The 25,134-nt window shown below is 39.5% G+C and overlaps 1 protein-coding gene across 3 annotated transcripts; it reads right to left on the bottom strand.

The window, feature by feature from the left end:
- Positions 1 to 2,872: 2,872 nt before the first annotated feature.
- Positions 2,873 to 24,689, bottom strand: CUNHXorf57 (chromosome unknown CXorf57 homolog). 3 transcript variants are annotated; one of them, XM_017815352.1, is made up of 16 exons: positions 24,306 to 24,399; positions 24,110 to 24,221; positions 22,639 to 22,781; positions 21,331 to 21,523; positions 18,772 to 18,880; positions 18,547 to 18,638; positions 18,329 to 18,451; positions 17,102 to 17,209; positions 15,819 to 15,986; positions 15,164 to 15,324; positions 14,492 to 14,700; positions 13,314 to 13,382; positions 8,469 to 8,548; positions 7,585 to 7,878; positions 6,222 to 6,404; positions 2,873 to 5,391 (listed from the first exon to the last, which is right to left on the bottom strand). In XM_017815352.1, exons 2-16 carry the CDS (start codon positions 24,144 to 24,146, stop codon positions 5,246 to 5,248), a joined length of 2,115 nt encoding a protein of 704 aa, XP_017670841.1. In that variant the 5' UTR covers positions 24,147 to 24,221; positions 24,306 to 24,399; the 3' UTR covers positions 2,873 to 5,245. The 3 variants fall into 3 exon arrangements, with proteins under 3 accessions (XP_017670841.1, XP_017670847.1, XP_017670832.1); XM_017815358.1 differs by having other exon boundaries at positions 24,110 to 24,214; positions 24,308 to 24,366; XM_017815343.1 differs by having other exon boundaries at positions 24,110 to 24,689.
- Between the last annotated feature and the right edge of the window lie 445 nt (positions 24,690 to 25,134).

Genomic DNA, 25,134 nt, shown 5'->3' with positions numbered 1-25,134 from the left:
TGTTCTAGGAGAACATTCCTCTGTAGACACTGACAAGAACAAGATGAATGGGTCTGAACAAAACGTGTCTATCTGCTTGTAGATAAGGGGAATAAGAACCAATCAGCAAAGAGAAGGATTTTGGGGAGTTCAGCTAGCCTGGACTAGATGCTTCTTGACCGAGGTTATGCTGAACTTCTCAACTCTTCAGGCTTAATGAGGGTTATACATATTAACTTCTATGCCCAGAGTGGGCTTAGAGCTAATTTTAGTGCTCATACATTTTATGTGTAACGAGGGGGAACACACTTGTACCTCCCAATTACCTCAGGCAATGGGGAAGGGGAGAGGGTGGTATGCAGCTGGGAAGTTGGGATAAAAGTGAGGCTGTATCCCTCGTCTGAGAAAGTTTTCATTGGGCATTGCCTTAATGACCTTTCTCCCTTTACCTGGATAAAGCTAGAAAAAAAGGTAAAACCAAAAAGGCTCTTCTGTCTCCTTTGTGGACACTAACCTCCAGCAACGTGACTTTTCCTCACAATACCCTTCAGTACCTTGGCAGGTACTAAGGCAGAGCAATTAGCTGACATTTTTTTGCAGCTGACTTTCATAGCACTTTTCTTGCATTCAGACTTTGTGACTTGTTTTCCTAGGAGGTAGAAAAGCTGGCAACATACCAGGCAGAGAAAAGGGCATCTGCCATTCTGTACATGGGACTTCAAGGACTGTGTCTGAGCTTGGTTTGGAGCAAAAACCCTGTTTCCAAATCCTTGGAAACACTGAGTCATTTCGTTTTGTGCGTAATACTAATTCTTTTGTTTATGAGCTGTATGTAAAATAGTATTGATCATCTGTTTATTAAAGCTTCCTTATAAAGAAGGAAGATTTATCAGGGGACCTGCTGCTGTTTTCTTCTGCTGAGTGGTGCCAAGGCAGAGCATTCTTGGTGTAGATTTGTCCAACTTGTAAAAAAACTCTAGTGAAAGTGTCTCCCAAATGTTCTGTCTCACTGCTGTTTCCTCCTTAACTCAAAAACTCCCCCACAAACTGACCTGAATTGATTTTGCTGCAAATTGAGTTGCCTTCCCCTCTGTCCTCCCCTAATCAGGGAACAGAGTAGTTCAGCATCTGGTTTGCACTCTGCTCACGCTGTCCTGAGTTCTGTTCCTGCTCTCTTCTGCTTTGGAGAAAAAAAATCAAAACTGAACCTTTCAGTCTTATCTCCTAAGTTATGTTTTCTAAATCATTAATCATTGCCATTGGTCTTCTGTAGAGCTGAGAGTGTTGCTCTCTAAGCCAGGCTGCATCATCCCCAAGCCAGCAGAACAATTACCTTGTTTGTCTCTCGGTCCTCTTTCCCCAACTTCCTGCAGAACTAGTAGCTGCTGCTTTCTTGGCAACAGCTCGTTGTATAGCTGCTCCTTGGTTTGTGGCTTTCTATGATTTCTGATTTTTTTTTTTTTTTAGTAACACTGCTGCTCTGTCAGCTACTTTCCTTACTACAAAATTGCTTTCTCCTGCCTAAGAGGAATTGCTTTTGACAATTTTACTGGATTGTATTTTTGTGTTGCTCTGCCAATTTGGAAAACTGGTGCAATTTTTTATACTCTAATTGTGGTTTTGAACATCCTTGTAATCATTCCTCCTTGGGTATAATCCACAGAGGGTCATTTTTCAGATAAGCAAATTGTTTAAAATGCTGAATAAAGCTGCTAACCTGACACATTCCTGCAGAACAGCAGCATTTGCTGTCCTGCTGGGTGGTCAAGTGCTCTTTAAGACTTCTTTTTTTTCAGATAGCTGCATACCCATCTCAGTGATTAATTTGTATTTCCTCAAGCTGATTAGAAGGATGTTGCCTCATATGTTAGGTCTGTCCTAAAGGGAAACTGGACTTGTTTGGTACAAGCTGTTCTTGATGGTTAGTAAAAACCCAGGGAAAGGATTAAAAAACAAAACTATTTACTTTGGTCCAGAGTTACTCTAGGGAGAAAAGCTGGGCAAATGGACCAATAATTCCTTGGATACTTCGTTTCTGAGGACAACATGATGTTTGTCCTTCAGTTTTTAAAGACTTCTCCTGTTTTTTACAGACCTCAAAGAAAACTGCCCACATTTCAGGTTGCATGAAGTGTTTAGATCGTTACATGCTGCAAGATTAATAAGGACCTGTCCACCTGAAGTCATCCACTTCAGCTGATTGTTCTCCAGCCTGTTTGTCTGAATGTATTTGCTTGGAGCTTGTTCTGATCTTTCCTATCTGGTCTTGAGACTGCACTTTGTCTTCCTTTAGCCTGCAGGGTATCCAAAGGCTGTCCTCCAGTCTGTTTTGTTCCGTCAGTCAAGACTTGGTTTAGCCTGTTGCCTTCATGCCCTCAGCCATGTCACAAGCTGGATTAAGTTCAAGGCCCCATTCCCAGTGAGGTGAGGGCTGGAGGGCAAAGAAAGGGCAGGGCTTGGGGCAAATGAAAGTCATCAGCGCTCCTTGAGATAGTGACCACAGATTACAGCAGACAGAACAGCCTGGCCAGGCTTTTCCTTTGTCCTCATTTCTCTACCAAATATGGTACAAGTGCCTGGTGGGGCTGAGGGGAGGCAGAGCCCTGCTAGTGTGCTCCTCAGCCCATTTCCAACATGCAGCTTTCCCCTGCCCCGAGTGCTCTCAAAGGTGGTTCAATGTCACTCCTAAATAGTTCACTACCTTCTTCCTGTTTTTCTGCAGAAGTCACACAGCACAGTGTTGAAAGCCACGAGAAACTGCAATTGGTGGCACATATTTTGACAGAACCTCAGCCATCTCCACAAGACTGGGGAGAAGATTCTTGGAAAAGTGAAACAACTTTCAAGAAGCAAAAGGAAAAGGGAAAGAAATGGAAAGAAACGATCCAAGATGTTTACATATATTAATTAATTTATTTATATTCTTTACTTTTCAGTGTTGCACTAGTTCTACATCACATTAATTCAAAATCGATCTTTCTTTACATGATCTATGACTTAGCAACTATTATACACTCAAAAGTACCATTAGCTACACACAGTCTGCCTGCCTCTGCAATTAATGCTGGAAACATAAGAAACATGCAAATATAAGGTTTTAGAGTACGGTTCTTTGGTCGGGTACAAATTCTGCAGTTAAGGAATGTGCTTCCATAGTATTTTGCCCTCAGCAGTGACAATACACAGCAGCAAGAAAGGCAATTCCTGTGACATTTTTCAGGAGTAAAGAGTCCATATCTTGGCTTAACATGGCAAAACAGGTGCTTTCTTTGCAGAGAGCACTTTTGCTCCAGTGCGACAGTGCTGGCTTGGCAGGGAGGAGGGAGACAGGCAGAGTGGAACTACACAGTAACACTGCAGCACTTCAACTGAACTCGATGGATTAAGTTCAGTGTTACTTAGATGGTGCCTCTGTGGATTGATCCAGAGTAGTAAAATTAAAAGTCTACTACAGGCACTGGATATTCTCCAGCTACACACAGAAAGCCTGTGCTTCTAACATTGGCACTCCATTCTGCAAGAGTAAACATCTCTCCTTCACAGCTTTTCAAACAACACTTGTGTAAAATAAAATTATATCCTTTAACATTTTAAGTATGTTGTCTATATTCCACACCATTCTGATATTCTTTTAGAGTTAGGAAGTCCTAATATATAGGGTGAACTGATTAATGCTACGTATTACAGGTGTACTAAGCAGTGCAATGCCACAAACAGCCTTTGCTGCATTTCTAAGGAGGTGGCTGGAACAACTCAACAGGGTGGCTCTGTGACAGCGTTAGCCACATCAGTCCTTTTGTACAAGGATAATTACTTTAAATTGCTTTGGGAAATAATGATTTCATTAAAATTAGACTTCGACCTGAAGTATATCTAAATAAAAAACACTGGCTGACACAGTCAGCATTGGCTCAGTTTGGAACATGAAGTGCTGGTGCGTCTCCAGAACAATGGTCGCTCAACTTCACATACCCATCAGCAACCCAAGTACACAAATAACACTGCAAGCAACACCCTGCTCTTCTAGGGTTGGTATCTTTTCATTTTGCCTTTTGTGGGTACTCTGAAAGGTATGAGTTGACAAACATTGCTCTAGAGCTAATACTAAGGGTCCATACAAAATAGATACATACAATACATAGTCACATTTAATTAAGTTTTACTCCTTATTCTCCTTAATACATTTTTAAACTGTAAACTATATCAGAAACAGAATACTTTTTTTCCTTTTCATTTTTTCTTAATTTGAAGTTGCCTGTGAACTTATATATAATAAAATCAGTTATGGGTTTCCTTCAAAGTACCATTAACTGAAGATAGGGCACAGACTTGAGGGCAAAGTCCACTGTCCTCAGGGCAGACAAGTAAGCTACTGGTTCACAGAGATAATCCCCAATCACCAACAGGCTGCTAAAATATGCCTAGAAGTTTTCCACAAAAGAATATGTCTGTTCCTATAAATTAACTCTGTGGGCTTTGGTCAATAATGTTACAATTGAACTGGCAAGCTTCCATAATGCAATTATTTCTTCTTAAAGAATTGAATGAGACCAGCGTTTCAAATGGGCAAGTAGTCAACTGCCAATAAACTCCTGCTGGAGAATAATTTCCAGTTCTGGATGAGAACTGAAGCTATTTAACATGGGAGGAAAAAGTGCTACTTGATTCTGAACTCAGCAGGAGTCAGCTGCTACCTAGTACACAGGCAAAAAAGAATTTTACAGAGTGTCTTGCTCTTGTGGAAGTAGCAGCTTCTTGTAGGTGCTGAACTCCTTCATGTACTCAGAATACAGCTATAAGTGGTGTGACAAACTGTGCATACTGCCATGTTTACCACTCCTTAAAGACAGTTTTTCTCTTGCAAAGCTAGAAGCAAGTTCCAGTAAAAAATTTTGTTTTAACAAATATTTCATTACTTTTTTATTCATGAATAAAACATGTTAAAAGTGTTTGGGTGCTATACTCACTACCCAACAGTATGTACAAAAGCAGACATATAAAAACACAGGAGCTGCCCTTGCTAAGGCAAAAAAGAGCAAAGTAGTTTCTTGCATTACAGTACTAAAGGCACCATGTTTCAAGACTGAAAAATAAAGGCAACAATTGTCCTTGCCAGTTCCATGGATGACCATTACAACTGCCCCAAGAATCATAACTTTATATTTGTGCCTGCTAGTTCTAGAAAAGTGCAATGTTTACGTTCAAGTTACAGAAATTTTATTTCCCTTCTTTTGAACAATATAAATTTGAAAAATAAGTTATTAAATTATACTGGATCCAGCACACCTGGTTCCTCTGTCTTGTAGATTTTGCTCAGAAAGACTTCCACCTTGTCATCACCCAAGTGACAGATGTCCAAGATGCAGACAACATGTTTGCCATCGAGATCCTTTGCTGCTTTTACAATTTCATCTAGAAGTTAAGAAAGGGTGTTTTTAAAAGGTATTTACTGTATACTGCGTGTACAATAAAGAGGTATACTGAATTGATACTGTTTGCCATACAGTGATGTATGTATGTTCAACCTTTTTTCAGTGAAAAATTTTATTAGTAAATTCAGTCACTAGAAATGATAGCATCAGAATTAGATATGGAAAAGCTGATATATGGATTAATTAACCACTAGTGATCTCAGATTTCATAGCGCTATTGAAGGAAAAGTAATGATGTATTTAAATAAAATCAGGTCCGTATGTTCTATATAACCATGCAGGAAAACACAATGTTTATCTAGCACTTTGCAGTATGACACAAACAGTAATGCTCATCATATTTGTTCTGATGTACTAGTAATTAGAAGCATAATCTGAAGTAATTCAATAGCAGGCAAATAGTTCAGCACATAGGCACTGCAGGTTGTGTTAAAACAGCTGTTCAAAGGGTCATCACTTAAATGAACTGAGTTACTCCATTTTTTTTCAAAGCACACACTGACTTCCATCTATACCAGTATAACTTTGCATCAACAAATAACTGCCAACACTATCTAGGTCACTTAGGAGTTTGTGGTTTGGGTATTAAAATACTGTCTTCAGAGTATGAGAACAGCTCCAGTAAAAACTGCCTTGAAAGTTCAGTTACATCTATTTACTAAAGGTGGAGACATAGAATTCATGTCTCTCTCACTGAAGAGGTGAGCAATGTCTGACCTACACCAGAGATTTCTACAGAGAACTACCTCTTGCACTGAAAAATAAAACAAGAAATGATAAATGAATAATGCCAGTGAAAGCCAGTCTCACCTGAAAGAGAAAACACGTCACAAGGCCTTCCATTGCTAGTGGCCTTCTGCTGATGTGCAGAGATGCAGCTCATACAAGACAATAATGTGTCATTTTGAATCTCTTCCAGTTGAAATAAGTGGGGATCTTCAGGACAAAACAGCGGGAGAAATGCAACATCTATTGCTACATCGTGGTTTATACCTGTTGAAGAAAAATATTTCAGTTAGCAGAAAACTTCATGTTCAGCCCATCAGCAACTTCATGCACCATTTCTTTTTTTTTAAACACACTATTGCACTGATTTTACATGTTCTTTGACCATTAATTAATGACTAACATCTAAAATATGTTTATATTATACACAAGCACATTCAAACTGATATGATGTTATAACATACTATGGTTTAAGGGTAACAATGCTGTTAGCTCAGAAAATATTAAACCGACATTAAATATTAAACCTGCAAGGGCAGAGAAATTAACTTTACAACCAGTGTATGTATGCAGTGTGCAGTACAGAGTTGCTTTCATCTTGAATATCAAATTGTCAGCCCCAGCATTCTAATGACTGTAAATATTCAAACACCTTCTCTGCAAATCCCCATTAGCAAATAATGAAAATTTTTAAATTATGGGAACTTAACATAAGCAATGTTAAGCAAGGCAATTTCCCTCTCCTTTTAATGGAAAGACAAAATCAAACAAATTAGTAACCTACAATAATGGTAGCAAACAGATACACATCGACTTGCCTATTTATATTTTAACAAATAAAGATGAATAAACAGACACTTTCTGTTAGCCAGAAGCAGCAGAGGGCAGTTAATGAGTATGGCTAAAATACAGCCCTTCCTTTTTTAACCCTGGAAGGGAGGCACTTTAAGAGCAACAGAACAACCAGCTCAATAAAGCTGAAAAGAAGCATTTACAGTTGTTCTTTTCTCTTAGAGAACACTGACTCATTCCTGATGAACACCTCTCCAGTAGGAAAGCCGGCTGACAAGTGCAATTGAATAATCTACCTGATTATGTCAGAATGGTCGAACTACTGAACAGGACCTACTTCTAACTGAACTAATCAATAGCTTAAGGGCTGCACACATTCTTAAAATGACAAACAGAAGCCTATACACAAAACTGAAATTATATGAAAAGTGATACTAGAAACAAAATATTCAGTAACTTCACTGAAAGGTATTTCTTATGAGAATTACAGCTTTCTAGTAAAAAACTTACCCTAAATGAGGACTCTAACAAAAATGTAAAACATCAGTAATTTTTATACTCAGAATCCACTGACTGATTTAGAGAAATCCATGCAGTTTCTGATGAACTTATATACTGCTTTTGCTTAACCTTTTCTACAGGACAAGTTACTTACCCAGAACTGTCACTTCATAGTACCCAAGGCCACTAGCACTTTTAAACTCATCGATACTTTTCTCTGCTGTGGTTTCTTTTGGCTGGTGCACTGCTGCATGAAGGTTGTACTGTTGCATAAGTAAGTCTTTGTACACATAATCAAATTTACGTGGGATACTTTCAGGGAAAATTTTGCTGTGATGCAAATATTTCATTAATTTGTCTTTCACTTGTGTCCACAGGTCACTCTGCCAGGAATCACAAGTTCTTCTAGTCTCTTCAGTTTCAGGTATATCACTCATTCCTTCTTGGTCTGTTATAAGCACAGAAAATATTTAGTTGCTTATAGGCTTACATAATTGTTATCACTTCTCTGCTAGATGAGAAATAATTTCCATTAGAACATTTCAATTATGAAGACATGGAAGAATGTTGGAAACACAACACAAGGAATTAAATTAGAGTTGGAATGTCAGTAAATGGGTAACCTTAGAGGCCAGACTTGTAGTAAAAATACTTATTTCACTACATGAAGAGCATCATCATGGCTTGTTTCTGGAGAGCACTCAATTCGTTCAATTAACAGCCAGAAACCATAAAAACAGGTTTAAAATGGGTACAAGTGAATCATAGAACTATTTACATCGGAAAAGAGATTATCTTACAGCCCAGACTGCAAACTGTTCTTCTTTCTTCTACCAAAAATAGATACCAAGAAACTAACTGCATGAAACATGAGTTTATTTTTTGATTGCAGAGAAAGAAAGAAAAAATTAACACCAACTTTTAAAAAAAAATCCTTAAATCAAACATTATTCTTATTACTGCCTTGCACATTTCATCCATTTCCTCCCCAAATCTTGTATTAGTCTAAAATTAATATAACAACTACTTGCAATGTACCTGTGCAGTACTGCAAACTGGCTGATACAGCCTGTCCATTTTTATCTTGCACAACATCTCCGTGTTGATATTCATCCAACCTAAAAAAATAAAGTTATAGTGTGTATACATATATATGTATATATATTTTTAAAACCTGTTTAACCTCAAATACAATGCAGGCAAAAGTTCAAACCTTGACAGATTTCTAATGATAAAGGATACAAGCCTGAATGAATGAGCACTAGTACCGGTTTCATATCATGAGAGTTCTAATACAGCGGTTTGACACAATGAGACCTCCTCAGCTCAGGAAATCGGCTTTGCAGAGGTCAGGACAAGCCCCGCAGGATTCCCGGGCTTTGGGAAGCTGATGGGGAATGATTTTACACTCAAAGCCCGGTGTCTGCTGCCCTCTCCCGGGCACCTGCAGGAAATATCACGTTTGACACGGCTCAACATCGCAGGTGACCTGATGCTAAAAAACGGTGCATCAAGTGCTGCTGCACTTTCATCCCATCACCCTGCAGCAGGCAAAAAGAAAGCACGAATGGAGCCATGTCATCACTCCAGAATCCAAAATGATACTTTCCTGTGGACATACTACCCTGTTACAGAAACCAGTTCAATGAAGCAAACTAGATTTTTGTTATACTTTCTTTTCTTTCTTTAACTGCGATGTTTTGAATTAATGGTAAGAAACTATTCTTTACCAATCTCTAACGAATTACGCAAGATATCAGGGAGGCGAAAAATCTATCAGATACTCTGCAACCAAACATGGTAAAATAAGCTCTTAGGCTCATTTATTCCTGTCTTCTTTGATCCATTTTTCTTACTATAATATGAAAACTCACCAGGATATCTGAACAAACTTAGGAAAAGGACTATCTTGATTATCTTGCATCACAAACAACTGCAACACGGGTAAGACTTTGTTAAGGTACCATTAAAATTCCAGACTGCCAAACTAGTTACTAATGAAAGATTGGAACTGCAAATACACAGAGACAATATACAGAGACAGTAAAAAAGGAATCAAAGATGAACATGCTGTTTAGTGGCCCATTCTGTATTTCATAAAGATTTACAGGGTTTATTTCAATTTCTCTTATTTCATACTAGAATGTATCTTGAAAACTTCATGTCAATGTTTCTTAACATATAGAATTACCTAAATATCTAGTGAAAAGATAAAAGGAAATACACTGTGGGTTTTGAGTAGGAAAGTACATTTTATGAAATGCACTATCATCATGGATATCATCACTGAAGTGATCACCTTCTCGTGATCTCCAACTCTAGGCACAGAAGAATCCTCACTTAAGCAGCACCAACTATGCAATTACTGCCCACAAAATTAATTTTCACTTTTGAGATTTGGACTTCTCAAAAAGAGACATGAAACCCCAGCACAGTGTTAGGAAAGGCTTGCTCAGAAACCAGTATGTCAAGTCAGACACGTGCCAACTTCCCTCTTCATAACAGCAGAGGATTAAACCAAGTCATACTGCTGATGGGGATATTATGGAAATGGTTTTTTCCTTTTAGTGTTGTCTAGTTTGGGAAGTGAATAGGCTCTGATTTAGAGCTAGTAAAGCCTCTGAATAATATGAAAATAACTTGTCATGATTTTCCCCCACTTCTTCCTCAGATCTGACATATCATTCCTCTGGGACTGCTTTGTGTTGGATGAGAGTACAGCCTAACTTGAGCTAGGCTTGTAAGGGAAACCTACAGGTCTATACATACAATCTATTTGCTTATTTGCCAGCCAGTACATCTGCAAGGCATCTGATATAACCCAAATCCTTCCATTTACTGCGATATGCTTTGGCTGTTGTACACCCACATCCTATTTTGCCCACACCAGCTTTAGGAGAACTTGTGCCATGCCACATTTGCTGTTCCCAGCCTGCATTCTGCAGGCCCACCTTTTCACAGATGCCCACTTGCAAAAAAAAGGCCATTATACACTATTTCTAGACACTGGTATTCACCTTTTCAGTCATTTTACTTTAAAGTATTGTCAATGAAAATAATGTCAATCAAAATAGATGGCAGATCAATACTTATAGAAAATACTGGGAAAATAAGCATGTCTCGTGCTTCACACATATTTCCTTAAGCACTGGGACTGTGATAAAATTAAGAAAGGAAATAGTTGGATCTTGAAGCTATGCTCAAACAATGCAAGGAATTGAAGTGACTCAAAAAACCAAAACACCTCACTCACTGATATGACAGGTAAAACTTGTTTTATAGACTGAAGTCAACCTAACTGTCCTGCCACCATTATGGTAAACACATCTATCACAGCAAGTAAGAGAAACCAAACAGCCTTCTGTGATAACTTGACAAGTCTACACAAACTGATTATTGGTACCTACCAATTTCTCCCTGAAAAATTCTAATTTATGTGAAAAAGGGCTCCAAAGGAAACATCACATTCTAGGAAAATTTCAGTCATGCAAACTTCAAGTTGAATTTCCCCATATTACAGAATTTCCATCCCTTAGCTCTCATCAGAGGGGATGAAAAAGGAGAAAAGGGTTTAGGTTATATAAACATTTAGAAGTGAAACTGCAAGGACAGAATCAATCAAACAAGTTACTTTCAAGCAGTGTGGAGTGGGAGCAGGCAGTGCACCAGCAATCCCACAGTAACACGCTAAACTTACAAACATTAAAATGCTATGAAAACTACTGTGGTTTTTTTTCACTTCCACATAAAAATAAGCCTTTCTGAAGTTCCCAATCTTTTCCCACTCACAATCACTTAATTCACTATAAAGTAAACTACTTTCGGGTGTATTAAATGCTTAAAAGTACCTTTATGTGGAAGATCTTTACTAGCAAGGCAATAAATATTAGCAAAACTATTAAATGAACCAGTTTCCTTGTTCTTTCTGAAACCCTTAATAATCAGGTAAGTTACCAAAGAAATGCAGGAACTGAGGCTGTCAATAAAAAAAACTCAAAATAAGTTTGCTTATTCCTTGCTTAAAAAGGAAATTAAAAATGCAACCACATGCTGAGAACAAAACAGAAAAAACCTTGATGCTAAATAGTCTAAGCTAGTCTAAGCTAGAATATGTACTTCAAAATGTATCTCTGCTGTTGGACTTGATGATCCTTGTGGGTCCCTTCCAACTCAGAATATTCTGTGCAATGTGTGAAGTTTATTAAAACTAGTGTTGTTATTTCATTAACATATGAAAATATTTCAGTGAGAGCTTACATTCTGCTGCATCTAAGCAACAGAACAGAAAACAATGCAATTTTAAGGTAAGTCAGCTAACTTTCTATTTTTCTTTTGCAAATTGGAGAATTCAGCACAACTTCATAGTTAGTTACAGAAATACACAAGTTACCTTTTAATTATATAGAGTGAAACAGCTTTCCATAATCCAACACAGACTTTCTCCTCCTTTAGCTGGGGTTCTAGCATTAATGGCACAGAGAGGACACACAGGTAGCAAGGAGAGTAGCAGATTGAGAAAAGCAGAGAACAAAGTAAACATGCCTTAACTTTCTGCTTCACCTACAAGAAATGGGGAGAAAACATTCTTCACCCTCCACCCCCAAGAAAAAAGGGAACATTCCTCAGCAAGCAAAAGAAAACAGGATTCTTCACAGTCAAGAAAAACCTCCTGATTTTCCTTTGGATTTGTGCCATAAGTCCCTGCAAACTCCTGCACCACCTGCAGAGATGGGACCCTAAAGCCAGGTGATGCTTTTAAATGAACCAGCTTCAAAGACAGGCAACCATTTCCCCTACAAAATGCAGTTTCTACCAAGAGGACCAGAACACAACAGACACACGGGCTCAAAAGAGACTAATTTACTCCACAGAGAAACTTCTGCAAATTAGTCCCAAGGAAAGGGGCATGCTTTGTAGGGGGGGCAATACTGGCAGAATGGTCAACAACTTTTGATCAGCTCTCTCGTTAGCATTGTTGCTCTATCCCTAGCACCATGATTCTTTCGTTTTAGGGGGAAGGAAGAGATGCTAAAAAGTAAACTAAAAAGGCAACTGAGCTGTAAAAGTACTCATGACACACACCCAAATCACCACTGCCAAAATACATAAACATCTTAAGTGACTGACACCAAAGTGTTCAAATACTCAAGTTGTCCACACTGTGTTTCGAACAAATTACAAGAATTTATGACTCTTAAACAAAAGGCACAAAGAAAAGTTCCTTTTTACCCCAGACTAGCAAAAAAGAAAAACACTCATTCAGTTTTCTTAATAATTTTATATTTGTGGTTATTTCAATAGGTTCTACACTTGTCAGGGCTTGGATTTGAAATTCCTACCTGGATTTCAAAAAACCCCACCTTCTCTGGATCCAAACTGAGTTCAGTAACAACTGAGTGTTGGGGAATGGAAGGAACTAAGTGGCTTCTCAGGGACTATACTTACCCCTCTGTAGCATCAAGGATAATGTATGGCTCAGCCACCACTAGCAAATCCATTAATACTATTACATTTTCACTGTTTGCTAATTAAGCATCCCTCCCTCCTACCTCTGACTTCCCCACTTGAACTGTAATACCTCTGAAACAAAAACTACATATAGTACACTATGATGGACCTCTGTAACTATATATTCCCTTAGCAGCACTAGCAGCAATATAAAAAGATGTTTAATAACACACTCAAAATTATGTTTCACAGTAGTCCAATATATTTGAAGTAGAATCAGTGCAGAGGACTGAGCAGAAAATTAATATTAAACTCTACCCTGATCTGTTTTTTCATTTCACTTCCACACTGAATCCCAACCTGTAAAATTTTCACTTCAAGTATCTTTGTTTCAATATTGCAATTATTCAACATAATTAACTTCACATGACTTACCTAAATTTTCTTCTTGCAGACCGTGTAAAATAGGGGCAAGATGATCCAGCAATAACAGATGTACTTCCCCTTAAAGTAGGAAATTCACTATTATTTTACAGTATTTATTTAAATAGAAATACACAAAGCAAGGAACATTCAAGTTTTCCTTTCAGGCAGAACTAAACTAAGACACTCAAATGCTGTAATTTTTCATACAGAACAGAATCCACTAACAAGTTTGCTGTAACACTGCCAAGACGGAACTTCTATTCACTAGGGTCTTCTTAATCCTAAACTTTGATTCAATCCCAACGATATTTCATCTCATTTTTCCTCAACGTATTCTAAATACCCAACCTCTTCACACATTATGACTTATGGATGCGAAAAGCCAAGAATAAAAATATACCCTTTACAACATGAGAAATCCACTGCAGAAAAAACAGATGTGAGTGGCCTGACTCTTGCAACATTCCATCTGTCAATATAACACCAGGCTTTCAATAGGGAGTATGGCTACACTAGATTTTACACAAACATTGCAACAAAGGGCAATCTTATGCAAGCAGTTATTTTACTCTTGAATCTGATGTAGTTGTATCAGACAAATTGTCTCATTCCATTTCCTTACACTGGACTGATATCCTTTGTCTATGTCTGACCAGATGGGATACAACTGGATGAAATCCCAGCAGAAGCAGAGCCATAGTACTACAAGTTACTTTGAGCCTTTAGGTTAGCACATGATCAGCATCTACTTGCCCTTCTTACAGCAAGTTACAGCTACATGCTATTACCCACAAACAAAAAATAAGGTATGTTTGAAATTCTGTGTTTTCAGTGAAGAAATCTTATTTCCTCACACCACTAACTGCTGTTTGTTCCATGGCTATGTTACTAAACTACATATGGTTCAAGTATTAACAACTTTTATTTCAAATCTGTGACCTTAACAACAAAGTAGTATAATATTAATCAGACGAAAGCACTGCAAACCTGCTTTAATCAATTCCTCATTAGCATTAACAGTATAATTGTCATCACCCGATGCCAGTAAAAGTTTGTAACTCCACTTTAAAGATTAAACTATGTATGCTTTTAAAGCTTTCTTATATAATTGCTGTGGCCTGGGCTCTGAACTAATTTCTGTAAAGACTTTTCAGAAGATCCACTACGTATTTATGGAGAGAGCTTACTGTTCTGCATCTCTGTTTAATCTGCGTATCTTTCTCTTGACCGAACTCTCCTTTGACAGCAGAGCTTGCTGCTGATGTTGTTCCCCAGGAGAGCCATGTGGACCCAGAAAAGACTTAACTTCTTCATTTTGAAGGCTGGTATTTTTTCCCCTGTCAACAGAGTCTTCTTTGGAAACAGCAGAACTTTCAAGAGACTGAGAAGCGTCTTTCTGCAACAACAGTTAATTGTTTAAGATTTTCAGTGCACTTAAAGCTATCGCTTGCAACTCAAAAACCTGCAAGTTTCAGAGTAACTTTCTAAGGAACAGAACAATTTACCCTACTTTCTGAAAGTCATCTTTTATCTAGCAAAAATTATCTTCAAATCATATTAATAAGATAAATTCTGTCTCGGAAGTGACAGTGAGTGTTGCAGTAGTTGCCTCTCCCACTTTACATTAGGTTATCCAGTCAAACTAGCAATGTCTAAACAGTTACAAGTTTTACAAAGGACTGACAGAATACTTTCAGAAAAGCACTGAATCATTGCTTTTTAAAATTTTGCTCTCAAAAAGCAAATTAAGTTAATCAAGACGCAATGTAATTAAGTTCTGAACTCAAATGCAAAATTCTCCATTCTAATTACAATCCCAGCCGCTCAAGTGCTAAAGCATTAACTCTCTCACACTGTACCTGAACAAGTTCCACTCCTGAAACTTCTTCAGCTGTGTTGCTAGAGCTGATATATCTTATGGCACTAATTATTCCCTGAACAGCAATGCGCTTGTGTTCTCTGTAGTGCAAGTCTTCAATCTCTTTCCCTGTTTCACTTATGGTCTTCAAAACTGATTCAACTGCAAAAAAGAAATTTCCACAAACAAATTTTAAAGAAACAGAATACCAAAATCTCCGAATGCAAGTAAAAAAAAATAAGTTATTATTTTGTTAATAAATATTAAATTAATTTAATTTGAAGAATTTTAAATCTTTTTGTTGTCCACATCACAGGGGAAAAAATTTAAACAATAAACCTTTTTAGCTCACGTGAATCCCTTAGTATGCATTATCAGATATCACAATTCATGTTTCAGGTGAAATTTCTAATTCACTGTTTCATCCAGAATAACTATTTTTAATACTGATTTAACAGAATATTCAGAGTAAAACTTCTGGGCATATCTGCAGCTCATGTAAACTTCTACAGTTCTCCTGAGCTAATAGTGCTGTGATACTTTTTGTAAGATGAGGATTTAACCTGTGGAACATTTAGTCACGCAAAGGAGTTTCTCCTGGAGTAAGATTGAACTGAAAAAGGCCACAAATTTTACAGATATTTGATGCACGATACCTTTATTGCTTTTACAATAATCTGAAAAGTTATCCGGAGGTCGTGGAAAAGGGTAATAGCCACCAATGACAGTTCTCTTTATTTGATCAGCTTCACTTTGTGATTTCATCCACTGAATGAAGTTTTTCACTTTGGTGTCCTTAGTGTATGGCTGACCCTTGTGCCACCCTTTTAAAAGAAAAATAATCAGGTATCAAAACCAAAGCAGGTTACTGTAATCTCTTATTATCTTTAAACTTCCCTGAATACTACACAAAAAAACCAAATTAAGAAAATCTTGACTAGCGAGTACAAAAGATGTCTTTGCACTAGTCAACAGTGTTTTATCAAAACAAGCATCCTGAATTCCTTAACTACACTTGCATTTGACACTGAAAGTCAAACAAATATGAAGTAACTGAAGGAAATAAAACAACTAGCAAAAAATCTACTAGAATACTTTCTCACAGGAGCACACAAAACAATAAAATGATCAGAATTGGTTTTTTAGCAGGAAAGAGCAGGTTGGTCTTCTCTATAGGGTTCAGCAAAGACTGTTACTGACAGGTAACTGGCAAAGTATGTATTCATTGTTGGCTGGTTTAAAAATTAAGGTATGGATTAAATACCAGTTTTATCAAGTAAATTTTAATGTGAGCAGGGCTTCATCCAGCCTGTTAATTAAAACAGACCTTATGCAGTGGTTTGCTATCTCCAGCTGTAGTCCTCATTTAGGACCCATACAGATATAAAACGAACTAAAGCTAGACTGGGGGAAAGCTTAAGTATTTAATTGGAAATTAAGCCCAAATTATACTGAAGGAAAGCAAAGGAAAAAAATGAAATTCTCAGACCCTTTATTTAGGAGTAAATTAAATAATTAGAAATCTATGAACAAAACAACTAATTTGCTAGTCCAACTAAGCACAAAACACCCTACCCAGCCTGTTAGAAAAGACTGTGTGCAGAATTCGGTATGATCAGGTACTCTTTTTTGCACATATTTTTCTCTATTCCTACTTGCCAACAGAAGGATTCAGGCTGGGTGACTGATTTGTTAGGAACACTGAAGAAATGAGCTGGATTAACAAAACCAGGAAAGATACTCCTACTGCACCTTATACTGCCTTGCAATTCAGTCACTACATCGCTCGCCTGCAACACTGCAAAAATCTGCCTCTGGATTCAAGAGCAAAGACACAATTTAAGACACCTATAGCCTTTTTTTTTTAATTAAAAAATACCCTTTCCAAAGAAATAAGATGAGAACTACATACTACCCCAGCAGAACTCGTTTAAGTTACCTGTAATGAATATTTGACTTTCATTTGAAGTCGTGAGGTAAATTGTGCTGGAAGGATTCCCAGTGAGGTCCCGGACTACTCTCATCTGTGTGCACACCAAGTATGTCACTGGAGGAAAGAAACACCTTCATTCTTTTCCCGACAGTTCATTGATTTTAGAATGTCAAGACTGACACACACTGTATAAATTTTATTAAGTGGTCTAAACAAGACAATTTAGTTTTTGATCCTACAAATGCTTCAGCATGTTTTGAGTGTCCGGTATAAATTATAATATGGAGATATAATTAAATATTCAATTTAATTTCAGCATACACATCAGGACTAAAAATAAGACACTTCATCAGGTAGGATATCAAAGAAACAAATAGTATTAGATGGCTGTGTTTTTTAAGGATAAAAAGCATAAAATCACGAGAAATCATGACATGTCACTGCAAAACTTCTAAATAGAGTACAAACTCACTCTTTTGTTAATATCTCAGTTAAACACTGGAATGTCATTCTTTGCCATTCCCCCAGAACACTCAAGATGAATGCAGCCATAATCTTAACAGGGTTGTGCAGCTGGTCCTGCATCATATGATATAAAAAATGCACATGACAGCAACCAACCAGTGTTAAAGCAAGAATGAGTGCTTGGAGAAGAAGAGAAAGAAGGCAAGAAGAAAAATGTAAAGCTCTTTTAAAATCCTTAATTAAGGATTCCCCAGTTTGAAATCTATTATTCTTAGCTCACATGCAATAAATAACACAGCTGGGTGTTGACTGCTATTTGGACAAAAATATTGACTCAAAGAAATTAAGCTTTTCCACTTTCACCTCTCCCTTCATTCAATCCTCTTAAATAATTCCTGTCTATAAAAAAATCCAGATATTTATAGGACAAAAGGAATAATAGACTTGATCAGCTGCTGTCTTTCATTGCCTCTGATGTAGATGTTGCCCCAGGTGCTTCACTTAAGTTTCTGTCTGAAATTAATGAGACCAGGTGAACCCCACCTATCCATCTAATTCTTCACACTAACTGACACTGCAATATGATGAGGGTTTCAAATATTTAAACCATTTTTTAAGTTTTATCTGTTACTTATCTGTTTAAGGAGATAAACCTCAAACAGAGGCATTTTTTTATTCAGTGGCAGTTATGCTCAGAATTTGAAATTAGCAACGAACTAGAAAAACACTGTAAGTAATTATTAGTAAATATTATAGAGAGATGAATACTTGGGTGAATACGCTCAAACACATCTGGCTGAGAAGTTGCAAACAATTCCAGTATGAATGGTTGGTCTGAGGTCCCATCAATGGCATGAGCCCAACGATAGAGCCAGAAGTCTTCACAGTGATCTGTATAAACAAATATTAAGAAAAATGTATAAGCATTTATTCAGAAATATAAACATAATTTGATAAATTCTGAAAATCATATTTTATAGAAAAACCTCTTTTTCTGGCTCGTTCAGCCCTTCCTACAAATGTCACAAGACCAATGACATCACAGGAATAATTGTGTGGTAAGTCATCCAGTTCTGACCTAAAACCAAAACAGAAGAAATATGTGGGTAAGTTTTCTCAGAAACTTTGCAAAAAAACATTTCCAATTAACATTCACTGTAATGCAGTGTAATTTAAGTTATAGCTTGATAACCAACAAAATTCTGTTTTACCTTGTGATAAACCGATATTTAACTTCAGGTAATCCCCATTCTGGCTTAACCATTTCTTCTGGAATAATGCTTATTTTAGTAGGAGGATTTCGATCATTAAGGCTAATTTCTGACAAAGAAAAAAAAGGTAACATTTAAGGCATGAGTACAAATCAGCATCATCATCAATAACAACAACAGGTGCTACAGAATAGACACAAGACCTTCTGTTTTCCTTCATGGCCATGGTGTATTTATATAATGTTAATAATTACTTGAACTGGCATCAGGTATGGAAGTTCTCATCTGCTAATTCTGTTTTAGTTTATTGTCTGCACATCAATTTTAGAGCTTACTGGCATTTGGCAATAGAGCTAGTGTAGAAAGTACTTTGTATCTAATCAGTACTGTGGTATTAATGGCTGTTAAAATATCTGGCAGGATCGGACTTGTTAGCTCATGTAGGGAATTGGAAAGTTTAAATTACTCAGATTATAAAATTGCTTTGTTGAATTCCGTACCCGAATTCCTTACTTTATTTTGATGAAAAGGTAAAGTCACAGGAATTGATTAATAATTTAACAAACAGTGAGATAAAGCTGGAATCCTTAAGAAACTTTATCCTGGTTTCTTTATGGGTTGGTTTTTATTATTATTATTGTTGTTCTTGTTATAGACCATATAGAGTACTGGTGTTTTCTAGATGGTGAAGCCATTCTCTCTATTATTTATTCTGGTTGCTTGGGTTTGGGTAAGGGATAATTCAAATAATGTACCCAGAAAAGTAATTAAATAAGTATAAATAATGTATACAATTGTTTATATAACTGTATCTGGCCCCTCACCCTAGCAGAGCAAAATTAGGAAGGTGCTATACTTAAAGTCAGCCTCTCTACTTAGGAATATTCTTTTGGCTGCTGCTTTATAGAAATATATTTGGAGGACAATTGTGGATTTGAATACAGTGTTTTAAGACAATACCTCAGAGAAAATTCTGCAACCCAAAACTTTCTCATGCACTACTTATCAATTGTTTCCTAATTCTGAGATTAAATGAAAGTCACGAACTCAACAAAGGACTACACCCTGGAATGAGTCAGAAGATAAGATCAGGCTTTTGTCAGTGCCACACAAATGCAGTGATCTGTGAAATGTAAACATTGCCTGGCAGAGGAATTGAAGGTGGTGGTACCAACTATTTAAGCTGCAAAAGTTTTAGGTCCTGAAACAGCACCTCTCTGCATGTCATACAATGCTGCAGCTGCAGAGGCACGAAGTGCAGAATTCACTCCAGAGCAGGGGAGGGATTGCAGCAGCACACTGCCTTGCAAGCACTCTTAGTGTGGAAAGCCCTTTCCCTTGGGGACTTGTTAACTCTCCAGGTACACTGCACAATGTTTACAGGTGAATGGTCGTTAGGAAACACTGGATAGTTGGGATTTGATGAAATTATAAATTGGAAATAAATTATGGAAAAGGTAACAAGAAAACTTAAGCAATTCAGTGTAACTGAAACCTGAAATACTGCCCCATATTGGGCATATACAGAGATACTTAGTGAGGTATTAAGTTTCACTTGATCTGAACACAAACTGTCATCACGTTCCCTGACAAACTTCCATTCTTGGCTAAAAGTTTCTCTCTCCTGCCAACTCATCACAAATTCTTCAAACATTAAGATCTTGTTTTAATGCAAATATACATCAGGCAGAGAATACACTGTGTCTAGCAGTGAAAATATTGTTTATTTTTGTGCACTGTAGCAAGTGCTTTAGGAAACTGTCATGGTTAATAGGTTATACATACATCATCCTTCACTAACATGCATATTTGCTTGGTTCAAGGAAGTTATTTGAATTTTCTGAGTGCTGGCTGTCATTTTCTTCTGAGTATAAAAGCACAAAAGGGAAGGAATTCATGTTCAGTGAAGTAGGAGAGAAAAAACCCCAAAGCTGACCAAATCCAGTTTGAAAAGGCCATTACTGTTATACTGCAGTACTTGTATTTCTGTAGTGTAGCTCCTTTGAGTATCTGCCACACTAAACAACTGCAAGTAAGAAAATGCTTTTTCATAGCCAAGGAACATTCTTCATACACACACTCCCATGGTGATGCTCTCTCAGCACACAGCAGTCATCAATGCAACTTTTTATTCAGTGGAGCTGTGCAGTTGCTCTAGGCCTTGGGAATAGACACTAAAATCTAAAGTCAGATCAGGTGATAATGTGCTTCAATGGCCTGGAAGAAGGTGTGAGCAGTGCACAAATAATATCTGTATTATTAATCAGGAAGTAGAATCAGATTAAAATTCAGTACCAGAAACTTGTGTTTATAATGCCACTTGCTGATATCAGAGACTTTTTTTTTATTTTTAAAATAAATGTTTTAACTAATTGTGGCAGTAAACTTTGTAGACGTGATCCAAATATAAACAGGGAACAATAAGAACCTGGACGTTAACACACCTTTCAGAGGTGCAATTATACCTTATCCTTTAGTCTCAGCGATTGATAATTTTCTATTTTATTTCTATGAAGAACTAACTTTCCACAGCCAAAACAGGTTTCTGTAATACTTAACCAATTGTAGCAAATCTCTTCATCTGTGAATCCCCCGGTGTTGGCTGTGTTTTAAACGGGTAACTGTCTTTGATTGCGTACTGTTCAAGGAGAAGGACTGTGCCAACCTTCATGCTGTTATACCACTCAGGACACAGTGAACTCCACAAAACCATTGACGTCATGCCTGAACCATCAGCAACTTCAAAATAAGCCTAGGGGGAAAAAAAGAGATAATATTTATTCATTTTTTATTTATCATCATTCTGGTATGTGTTTATTTTGGGTAATGAACCAGCTACTTCACTGGTGAGCAATTTCTCTGATGATTACAATGGATATAGAGCATGTTCCAGAACTTGTATTGAATACTAGAGCGGAAAAAATCCCCACTTTCCGCAAAGAATTCTTCCACAATTCCCTCAGCCCAAACTCTACCCCTCCCAGTGCTCAGTAATGGTAGGATGACGCCAATTTCACTCCATGACTTTTGGAGGAGGTCGGGGAAATCCCAACCACAAGAAACAGCATGGAAAAGATTCTTCTTTATCGCAGAGAATGCTGTATTTAGAGTTACATTTCTAAGGATCCATGAAGGAAAAACGTATTTTGGAAGCTGAGAAGTTACAGGGACATTCACTAAACGTTCCTGATCAAAAAACTATACAAGTCTGATTTCCCGGCAAAAAAAATAATGCAGAGAACAAGGTACTTTGCAAACCACTACGTTATCATTGCAGTTTTTCTCACTACAAAGTTTGCTACATGTTTTTTTTCAAACTGGGCAAACACTGAATCCATAACTGAGTAGATCACTGAGCAGTAAAAAAAGATTTTTAAACAGTCTTAGAATGATCTTACAACATAGCAATCCACTGAAAAGAAAACCTCAGCTAAAATATATTAGGAAAGTAATTAAGAATTTTACAATAAAATAATCTATCTGGAAGTTACTTAAAAGTTGCTCAAATGTATTGCCTTTTTTTTTTTTTTGACAAGACACTCCAACTTCCAAAGCATAAAGAACAGAAACATTAAGGCTAGCCAACTACTAAAACCTCCAAATATCTGTATTTCTTCACAAAAAGTTCAACTGAACTATACTAACTGAAACACATCCACCAGTTTGTACATATGACCACTAAATGCAGCATTTCCTACTCCGAAGGGCTCAGCATTTTTACAAGGCAGCAAATTTTTCATATTTTTCAATATAAAATAGCTACAACATAAATCTTAACTTCATGAGCTTGTAACATGGGAAAAATTATTTTCAAATATCCTACACCTATTTGTTTGAGTGTTAACCTACGTATTTATGCCTCTTTACCTGATAAGGCATATCCATTGCTTTCCCTGGTTTTCCGTAGTACCTTAGTCTGGATTTGTGCAGGATTCTCACAAGGAGTGGATGGAAGCACACTCTGCTTCTCCATGTCATTTCCAGATGACCAAGATTAGTCAGCTTGGACACTAAGGTCGGGAGGGGGATGAGAGGTGGGGGAAAAGATCAGAAAAGAGCATTCATGACTGAGCATTCAAGTTTTCAGGAGTAAAGTTTTCAGACCAGGATGTCATATGTATTTTCATAATGTTTCCAACATCAAAAAAGGCTCATTTGTTGATGCCATTCACCATTAAATCCTGTTATGAGCTATCTGCACACAGCATAGTTTTGCTTTGTATTTTTAATTGAAAGAGAGTGATGACATATTTAAAATGACACAGAAGTGCTGTCACATGACCAGAAGAGCTACTACAAAAAACAGGCATTAGCCAACACAGGCACCACACACACTTGTGTACAAGTCCTGCTTGTACCTCCCTCCTCACCAGGCTTCATGGAATGGCCCAAGCCCCTCAATACTGAGCACGCTTTAGGTGCCAGCTGCTGGATCTGAGCACCCTGTCCCACAGACCAGACATGAGACTACTACTGGACTGGCTGTTTTTAACACTTCAGAAGACTGGGCACAAGCACCACAGCTACAGGTTATCAGTCAATGTTTCGTAGAGTTTAAAAAAAAACCTCTCAAAGTAACACAGTCATAAAATGGGTTAGGTTGGAAGGTATCATCTCCCAGCCATGGGCTGGGACACCTTCCACTAGACCAGGCTGCTCCAAATCCAGTCCAACCTGGTTTTGAACCAGGGATGGGGTATCCACAACTCGGCAACTCTGGGCAACTTGTGCCAGTGCCCCACCACCCTCACAGGGAAGAGTTTTTCCCCGCTACCGAATGTTACATGAGCAAGTGAACTGTGATAGAGGTGGCACACTTTGGCAGTGCCAAACACAACTGGCGGGTCACCAGGGATCTCGGCCCTGCTGACAAGCCATCACAGAATCAATTAGGTGGGAAAAGACCTCTCGGTTGAGTCCAACCTATGACCCAACACCACCGTGTCAACTACATCAGGGCACTGAGTGCCACGTCCAGCCTTTCCTTAAACACCTCCAGGGACGGTGACTCCACCACCTCCCCAATGTCTCATTGGGCAGCCCATTCCAATGTCTCATCACCCTTGCTGTGAACAAATTTTCCCTAACTTCAGACCTGAACATCCCCTTAAGACTATGTCCCTTTGCCCTATTGTCTGGGACAAGAGCCCAATTCCCACCTGGCTACAACCTCCTGTCAGCCCTGAGCCTCCTCTTCTCCAGGCTAAACACCTCCAGCTCCTCAAAGGACTTGTGCTCCGGACCCCTCCCCAGCTCCGCTGCTCATCGCAAACCACCGCGCCGCCTCCTCACTGTGGGATCCCCAGGAAAGGGCACCTCCCGCCTTCTCCCCTCTTACCGTCCACATCCACCTGCGCCGGGGGTCTGTCGGGCATCCACACGTCTCCATAGGGATCCTCGTTGTTCCAGAGCGGCAGGTAGTGCCTGTTCTCGCCGCGGAGGGGCTGGAGCGGGCGGGTGCCGTCGGGCGGGGTGCCCGCGGTGGCGGCGGTGTCTCCCGGCCCCCCCGCCCGCTCCAGCCCCTCCAGGCAGAGGAACCCGCGGTTCAGCCGCTTCTCGTCGTAGCGGTACGAGCAGCGCGTGAGGCGCAGGCGCGCTCCCGTCCGCAGGCGCGCGCGCTGCACGAGCCCGTTGAGGCGCGGCGCGAGGTGGCAGCGCTGCCGGCGCGCGCCGTCCGCGAGCGTCACGTCGTACCAGTACTGAGGGGCCGGGGGGGCGGCCGGGGGCGGAGGGGCCTGCGCCAGGTACCGCTCCACCGCCACCACCGTCACCGCCGGCGGCTCCTCGGGCGCCACGCTCAGCTGCGAGGAGCCCCGCACCTCCTCGAACACCTTCTGCAGCCAGGAGGCCCCGCCGCCGCCGCCGCCCTCCGCCGCCGCCCGGCTCTCCTCGGCGCGCTCCGGGGTAGGGTCCTGCATGACAGCGTCCTGGCGGCCGCTGCAAGGCGAGAGCCGCGGCCCGGGGCGCTGCCTGGGCGGCGGCGAGGGGCGGCAGGGACTGCGGCGGCCGCGGCGGCGGGTTCCTGCTGTCATAGGCCGAGCCGGGGCGCCGCCGCCATGGCGCGCGGGGCGGGGCCGCTGCGCGCGCGCGCCCTTCAAACCGCCAACGGCCGCCAACGGCGGGGGCGGGGCCGGGGCTGGGGAGGGGGAGCGGGAGCGGACCGGCACCGGCACCGGCACCGGCACGGGAATGGGAATGGGAATGGGAACAGGAGAGGAAGAGCGGCTGCGCTCGGGTGCAGGGACGAAGTGGAGGCCCGGGGAAGAGGTCGGCGATGAGCGGCCGGGTAGCGGCGGAAGAAGGGCGTGAGGGGGTTCCCGGTACCCGGCGGGCGTTTCCCCGGTGGCCTCGGGTCCGTGGCTG

The sequence above is a fragment of the Lepidothrix coronata genome, unplaced genomic scaffold, assembly GCF_001604755.1.
Source record: "Lepidothrix coronata isolate B3197 unplaced genomic scaffold, Lepidothrix_coronata-1.0 Scaffold2, whole genome shotgun sequence".
Taxonomy (NCBI): domain Eukaryota; kingdom Metazoa; phylum Chordata; class Aves; order Passeriformes; family Pipridae; genus Lepidothrix; species Lepidothrix coronata.
The sequence above is the reverse complement of the archived record's forward strand: the minus strand, read 5'-3'. Positions and strand labels throughout refer to the sequence as shown.

What these genes read in the sequence shown, in the direction of transcription:
- CUNHXorf57 (XM_017815343.1), bottom strand. Translation starts at nt 24,689, where the DNA reads ATGCAGGACCCTACCCCGGAGCGCGCCGAGGAGAGCCGGGCGGCGGCG. An exon ending in CAATGGATATGCCTTATCAG is followed by an intron (nt 21,524 to 22,638) that starts GTAAAGAGGCAT and finishes TTTTCCCCCTAG; the next exon opens with GCTTATTTTGAAGTTGCTGA. An exon ending in CAGTTTGCAGTACTGCACAG is followed by an intron (nt 7,879 to 8,468) that starts GTACATTGCAAG and finishes TGCTTATAACAG; the next exon opens with ACCAAGAAGGAATGAGTGAT.